This window comes from Cyprinodon variegatus, unplaced genomic scaffold (genome assembly GCF_000732505.1).
Source record: "Cyprinodon variegatus isolate N-32 unplaced genomic scaffold, C_variegatus-1.0 Scaffold1380, whole genome shotgun sequence".
Taxonomy (NCBI): Eukaryota; Metazoa; Chordata; class Actinopteri; order Cyprinodontiformes; family Cyprinodontidae; genus Cyprinodon; species Cyprinodon variegatus.
Window position 1 is genome coordinate 180,606 of NW_015151833.1, and position 8,111 is coordinate 188,716.

Here is an 8,111-nt window from a genome sequence, read left to right on the forward strand (position 1 = left end):
AATACATCGGGGAAGAGTGAAAAAAAAGAGTTATTCCACCTTTCTGATTCCTGATCCTCCACGGACGGGTTGGTCGTTGGATCGCCAACTTGAAGAGGGAGTTGAGCCAAAACAACAGCTACAGCACTGGGACTTGATCAACAGCCGATACCGCACCGTGACGTCACTAACCAGTTGGTGGCAGTAGTGTTCTTTGACAAACATGGTTGTCTCTAGTAGAGCATATTAAAATGAAAAACGCTCTAAATTAAAACACTTACCATTTTTTTTGAACAGGATGTAATAATTTCATATTTAAAGTACTTTCAGAAGTTTGAATCCTGAATATGTGCAGACTTTTCCTTTAAACATTTTATTTGTGCAGATTCAACACCATGAGTTCCTAGATGCTCCTTCACTGCCCCGCTTGCTTTTTATGCTCCAGTAGATTCAGTGTGGATCTGTTTCTTTGCACTAATGTTAACTTTTCATTGGAGGTTGGAAGCAACCAGAGAAAGGTAAACCACCTGTGATTGGCTACTTTTCAGGAAATCCCACCTCTTGAGGCAGCACCGTTTCCTTTTTAGTCGCGGCTTGCAACATTAGCAAAGCATCTTTGGGCTAATCGCTGTTTTTTCTTCAAGAGTTATATTCCGCCTTTATATCGAACTGTCGTCTCTTTGATCAACTGAAAACTTAATTTAAAAGAAAATGCTGGAGACAGAAGGAGAAATGCTTAACAGCAGCTGGAACTGATTGTATCCTCAATATAAACAATGAAGCTAAAGCTAGCTTAGCTCATACAAGGTTGCAAAGTTAATCTTTCTAGATGACATCATTCAACCACTTTTTAATTGTTTAATAGAACAGCAGTTAAAAGGCCTGTACTTAAATGGTGCTTTTTCAAGTCAGAAGACTTTACCAAAGCGCTTTAAACCACATTCAGCCATTCACTCAAGCCCCCGTCACACCTTGATGATTTAGCCAGAGTATGGCTGACTACAACAAATCTGGCAAAAAACGCTGCCAAACATTGGATAAGTTATGATGGTTGACATACGTTAAGTGCAAGGTGTGACAGGGCCCCCCCACACTGATGGTGGTAAACTACATTGTAGCCACAGCTGACCTGGGGCTCGCTGACAGATGCAAGGCTGCCCTACACTGACACCACCAGGCGCTTTGACTACCATCAGTAGGCAATGCAGGTGATGTGTCTTGCCCAAGGAAACAACGACACTGAAAGCCAGAGCTGGGGCTTCAACTGACAACCATCCGGTTGCAGGACGAACTCGCATAAAGATGCTTTGCTAGGGTTACTAGCCGCAGCCAGAAGGAAAACAATACTGTCTCAAGAGGCGGAGTTTCCTGAAAAGTAGCCAATCACAAGCAGTTTCATTTTAAGCCAGCACTGCAAAAAATGGAAATCTAAATAAGTCATTTTTGCTCAAATTAAGTGCATTTTTTCTTGAATTGAGGAGCTAAGTGAGACACTTTGCCAATGGAAGAAAGACAATTTACATTTAAAATAAGAAAAAAACAATTGCTTTGTCTTATTTCAAGTGTATATTATCTAATTATATTATTTTAATTATTATTTCATTCCATTGGCAGATCGTCTTATTTACCTGCTCAAATTAAGGGTAAATACACTTAATTTGAGACATTTTTTACTTATTTCTAGATGTTTTTTGCAGTGTGAGACCAAACAGACTTCTACCTTCTGAAACTCTGACCTGAAAAACAGCACAACAGTAAATGTCATTTTATTGAATGTGGAAACTTTTGTCATGTTGTTTATTCTGTAACTTATTTACATAAGTCTGTGGTCCCTCTACAGTTAGCTTTAGCCGCTGGGAGTTACTGGTTTAGTTTTATATCGAACATTTCCTTAATTAAAATACATGATCAGATGAGGCTTGTTTTACCTTTGGAAATAGCCTTTAAGTGGGTTTTTAAACATTTTTCATTATGCCCTTTATTTCTTAAATCTTTTGAATGTTTTCCTGCTGTTATATTCTAATAGTAAAAAAGTAACTGAAAAAAATGAACTTTTCAATATCCTTCATATTAACTGAATGGGTGTTCAGAATATGAGCTTTTATTGGTCCAACACTGAAATTCTGAACTGGCTGAAAACGTTCACATTAGGAAGCGAGACTGAATGTAAGCTACTGACTACTGCTACCTGCTTCACCAAACCTTCCTGGAAAAACTTGATCTCACTCTAAAATAGTGATGCAGAAAAACAACGGGGCAACTTTGATCTTTCTGACGTCTGATTAGATTATTTTCTGGTTCATTAAATACATAAAAAGTGACCCCACCCAACACAAACCCCTCCCCCTTTATTTCCTGTTCATCACCAACACAAAGCATGCTCACTCACCTCTTAAAATTTTATTCATTTAACAAAGTTTACATCTTAAATTCAGTGATATTCAGCAGATGAGCCGGATACAGATTTCTGAATAGATTAAGCTAAAAATTCTCAATTAATTTAATCCCAAATCACATCCGTCTAAAAAAAAGTCACAAATATGGGACAATTTTTCCGCTCATAAGGCGAATCATTAGATAACTGAGATTTTTTTTACTTCTCTTCAGGACTTAAATAATTCGGGCATCATTTTCATTTATTTAAACAAACATCAAACCTGCAAAGAGTTTTAAATTATTCATATGAAGAAAACCCAAAACGTTATAAAAAGAAATTATAATTGCTTCTATTTCGGATTAGCCTAGAGCTCAAAGCTTTAATTGTAGTGAAAACCACCAACATATTCCGGTTGAGAAGCCGGTATCTACCTTCAGTAAAGCACTTCTGTGCTCGTTTTAAAATATATTTAAAAAAAACTCCTTATAATAAAAGAAGTTTCCAGTTTCATTCCCTCAATAATCACCAAACACTTAAAGAGCCGTTTGCCATCAAGTTTCTACATCCAGTGAGGAGAAAATCAACCTAAATAAACATTTTATGCCCGAATGAACAGAAGGTATTAGTAAACAAGGACAGGAGGATTTTCTATATTCAGACATTAACTCTAAATAATTTTACAGATTAACTGTAGCTTAGTGCAGCTTTATATCAGATTTAAATAATTTTAGTAGAAAAAGAAGGAACAGGTTTAAATAACTAATAGAAAACTATAGTATAAAGTGCAATGCAGCAAAGTTCAGCTGCGCATGCAACCAGAAGGGAAATAAATACAACCAAAGCATTAAAAGGAATAAAAAAGTTGTACAAAAAACTTGTAGAAAAGTGGCCTCTTGCATGAGACGTGTTCTATGCAAGAGGTCGATAAAACTCTGATATAACATCTATGTTCACTTATTAAAATGTAGTTGTTAGCAGCTAGTCGAAGGAAGAATCTCCAAGAAAAGGAACAAATGCAAACACCTGTAGTCAATGTGAGTAAGTGTGCGAAACATTAAAGAAGAACACGAAGGGAAGAAAACAAAAGGGGGAATACGTGAAAATAAATTAAGTGGACCCTGAATCAGTCGTGACAAGTGAAGCCGGGAAGCCTTACTGAAAGGTCCGGCCTCCGTCCGAAATTCTGCTCGAGTTCATTAGGATTAGAAAAGTGTGAAAAGGTGAAGCCGCGCAGCTGTAGTCACACCCTGAGGAGATCAGTGGAGCGTTCTGGAAGGGAGGAGAGAACAACAGAAAAAACAAGCAGGTCAGGGAAACTTACAGCTTAACTCGTGTTTCTAAGGTAGGATGTCTGGATTAGTGCATAAGGAGCTACTTTATCAGGGTTGGTTCCAACACAGGAAAGCAGCACCTGAAAATCTCCTGTAAGGAGCTACTGTATCTAACAGGCTCTGTAAAAAGATTTCTGCAGAAATGAGACAACATCCATGAAGGAAGCAAAACAATCGGCCCAAAAACAACTATTGGGCCGATTGGACCATGATTTTACCCAGCATGCCTCAGAGAGTCATAGAGGTTATGATTACATGTTCAGTTTAGAGTAAAGATAAACTGCTGCCTATCAGTGAAATGCTGTTTGTAAAAAAAAAAAAAATAAAAATAAAAAAATAAAAATTATGTCATTAGATTACTGATCCAGCAAATGTTTCACCTCTTGATGAGCATTTTTTTTTAAACTGAAGTCTTAAAGTCCTAGAATATCAGCCTCTTGCAAAGTTCTCTGATCAAGAATCTGATGCTGCCCCCTTGTGCCTGCATAAGGAACTGCAGCCATAATCGTTGGACATCTTTAGTTGAAGCCGAGATTTTAAAAAGCAACCAAAATATGGAGTTATTTTTGTTTTTATAATATTTAAGAAAAAAGACGACCTGAAAGGATGAAAATAATTTTAAAAGTAAAATAAATATATTAGAAAGAAGCAAAAACTAATTTTAATTGAGACTGAAGAAACCGTGAGAGAAAATATGTTTCATTTAATGAATAAAAGACACATTTATTCATTAAATGAAAAGTGCTGCGCAGTGGTACAGTGGGTAGCACTGCTGCCTTGCAGCAAGAAGGTTTTGGGTTGAATTCCTTGCCTTTCTGCATGGAGTTTGTATGTTCTCCCTGTGAATGTGTGGGTTCTCTCTGGGTACTCCGGCTCCCTCCCACAGTCCAAAAACATGACTCTTAGGTTAATCGGCTTCTCTAAATTCTCCTTCATTTCTAATTCTGGGAGATTTCTGTCCTGTTTGTCTCTGTGTTGCCCTGCGATGGACTGGTTACCTGTCCAGGCTGGACCCCGCCTCTCGCCCGTGGACGAGAGGCGGGTCACGAGGCGCCAGCACCCCTCGTGACCCCACTCCGGATAAGCGTGATGAAAACAGGATGGATGGATAAATTGACATTCGGAAAATTATTTCAAAGTGGGATAAAGATCCAAAAAGTATAATTTCACCCTCAAATCTTTTTTTTTTTTTCTTGGCAACCCAGAGCTGTCAACTTGACACTGACCAATAGGAACACAGACTCACCCATGACACATTTTCAGCATCGAGGGAAAAATCCTGAATCAACAGCAAAGACTTGAGAGATATTTTATTTTTGAATGAAAATGTTTTCACTCTCCTTGAAATAAAAAGAAATAATATTGGAGAGTAAAAACTAATTTTGGGGGAGCTTTAATAACCTGGAAATTATTTTTCCAAATGTCAATTTATCTTTTATTTCACCTTGTTTCTTACATTTAATAAAAACATAAAAAATAACTCCATACCAGAAGCACTGGCATGAAAATTGCTAACAACTAAGATTTATCTTTTTGCTTTACCTGATCTATTTTTCTAATTAAGTTTCAGCAAACACCTCATTTAGTTCAGCTAGATTTAGCTACTTTGAAATAAAAAAATAAGCAGTTCCTACAATTTTCCGATTTTAGCTAATAAAGCCTTAAAAAGAGAGAAGGAGCAAACCTCCAAGGCCCCCGCATGTCTTTAGTGTCATGTCTTGTCTTGTCTGGCAGCAGGTGGGAAAGTTTTGTTCTGTTTCACAAAGAAAATTAAAAAAAATATTATATAAACCATTTTTTTAACAAAGCGGTGGTCTGACATTTAAACAAATGCTTTATAAAGCTTTACTGTATTACTGTGTCCTGTTCTAGCAAATTCTGTTTACCTTATGTTCCGGACATCTCATTGAGAAGTTCTCCTCATTTAGGATGCAGCCTGAGAAACACACCATGAACCAACATGTTAGCAGAGCAGTAAAGGAACAACGATTCAATGATGATAATATATCAGGTGTTTTACCTGACTGAATAGCACATGTGTAGTGATAATTTCTCAGGCAGCCCTTCAGAAAACAACCCATTATTGCACCCGTCTCATGGCAGGTTGAACAAATCTGCAAAACATTTAGAAATTAAAGATTAAATGGATAAAATAAAAATAATAATTAGTCTGATTTAATACACATTCTTATACTGCAGACAAATGAAGGAAACTGGAATAAACTTATAAAATGAACAGCGAGATTAAATCCCAGTAGGGATGTAAACAATTTGGGATTAGTTTTGATTAATGGTTTATAAGATTAAAACTAGTTCCATCCAATTAATGTGTGCAAAAGGAATTTTTTAGGGGCTGTAATGTCACCACTGTCCACAAGAGGGAGCTGTTCATTCTTAAGTGGAGCCTGACTGAGAAGAAATGCCAGGTCAGAGAAATAAAACCGCAGAAAAACAATCAATCCAGAGTCCGGTCTGGATTATTTACACCAGGGCTCACCAACCTTTTTAAGGCTGAGGGCCACTTCAAGGGTACCGAGACGTAGGAAGGGCGACCATTACTGACCCATGAGCTGCAAGGGTTAGCGTTAGCCTAAACTTTGCTCAATATCAACATATTTTTATTGTTTCTGTTAATTTCTAAGTTTATTTAGACATTGTCATTTTGAAATCTCTATAAATGATTAAAAAGAAGAGCAACAGAATAAAATAACATTTCAAACTTAGCCCACTGGTGGGTTGTTCTTTATTTAGAAGACTCTGAGGGCCCCCCATGTGGTCCTTGAGGGCACCGCGTTGGTGACCCCTGGTTTACACCTTAAATCAGGGGTCTTCAAAGTTTTCCAGGCTAGGGACCCCAAACTGATGGCGAGATGGAGCGGGGACCCCCTATTTATTATATATACTGTATGACATTGTCTTATATCCAACTGATCCTATAGTCACTCTATTAAAGATGGAGTAATGTAGTAAAAGAAATTTCTCCCTGGGATATTAAAGTATTTCTGATTCTGATTCCTGGTTACGGAAGAGGATTAGGGCCACTGGAAAAAAAAAAAAAAAGTTAACTGATTTTTAAATTTTATTTCAGTTTAGTATGGGAAAATAGTCAGAATTCTGACTATTTTCTCAGAATTCTGACTGAATTCTGACAATAAAAAAAGTCAGAATTCTAAACAGAAATAAAATTTATCTTTTTTTTTTTCCAGTGGCCCTAATCCTCTTCCGTACCTGGTCTATGGGACAGGTGTTGTGAATGAAACGGTGCCCTAGTTGAAAGAGCTCCTGTGTGTCGCTGAATGTGAGCATTGATGACTGAAAGACATCAATGTGTTGAATTCATGTTAATGTTTATTTAAAGACATTTCAATTAGTGGAAAAAATTGCAGGAGGGAATAGAAAACAAAAGTCTAATCAACCGAAACTTTCGTGACCCCATGCAGTACCTCAGTTGACCCCTAGGGGTCGTGGACCCCCTGTTGAAGACCTCTGCCTTAAAGATTCAGAAATAACTTAATGCTGCTAGTAAATAAAAAATTCTAGATAGAATATTTTAGTTTTCACGTTATTAGTTCTCATTTAGCTGAATGGCAACTTCTCAGCTTTGCTTGGAAGGAGACGATTTGATGAAAGAAAACTGGAGGGCAGTACGCAAAACATTAAGGATGATTGAAACGGACATGATAGCAAGTAGCTCTGTAGAGGAGAAAGATTTTACCTTATAGCACGAGCAAAGTTAAAACTTTGGTTTTTAACTGTCTTTGTTTAAAAGATGTGTTTGCAGCATAAAATCTCTCCCAGTACTGAACGCTGGATTCCACTAAAAACAAAGAGCTTTACCACAGCTGATGTCCACTTTACTCAAACTGATACCGACAGCGTATCAGAGCAACATTGTCCCTGCCTATAAATGAGTTATACATCTCTGTACATTGGAAATCACATGTATTACATGTTTTATTCATCTGATTTTTATAAAGTAACCCAGGATGAAAACCAAAGACAAGTTAGAGGAAATGTTGGCTAATCATCATCACAGATGCCACAAGATTTAGAAATGATTTCCTGTTATTTTGCAGATCCAGCATTTAGCAGTTAGTTATGCACCTTTGCTTTCTGAATTTCCCTTTACCAACATGAGAAGTTTCTGTTCCTCCACCATCAGTTTCAGCTTTGCTTTGGAGGAGAAAAAATGAAGGTTTGTCAACCTCCAAAGTGAATTTTAGCTGTCAAACATCTGTTGGGGGTAGAAAGGATGTTGCCGTTAGCATAAACTTTCTCCTCCTTCTTTATAGCAGTGCTAGGGTTTTATTTTTGACAGTAGGGGTGTAAATAATAATGGTTTTGTATCGATGCACCGATACGTCCGCAAGAGAATCGATTCATGTTTTTTTTCCTCCGGTCTATTTTTATCCATTTGCTCCTGG

The 8,111-nt window shown here is 37.2% G+C and overlaps 1 protein-coding gene across 1 annotated transcript in view; it reads right to left on the reverse strand.

Annotated features, from left to right (window-relative positions):
* Positions 1-2,858: 2,858 nt before the first annotated feature.
* Positions 2,859-8,111, reverse strand: part of LOC107103126 (transcription factor 20-like) — a 7,132-nt gene continuing 1,879 nt past the window's right edge. The window contains exons 2-5 of the mRNA XM_015402660.1: positions 5,708-5,801; positions 5,574-5,623; positions 5,372-5,440; positions 2,859-3,625 (exon numbers count right to left, since the gene is read on the reverse strand). Coding sequence (XP_015258146.1) covers positions 5,399-5,440; positions 5,574-5,623; positions 5,708-5,801 — 186 coding nt within the window. The 3' untranslated portion in view covers positions 2,859-3,625; positions 5,372-5,398. The remainder of the gene's footprint in view (positions 3,626-5,371; positions 5,441-5,573; positions 5,624-5,707; positions 5,802-8,111) is intronic.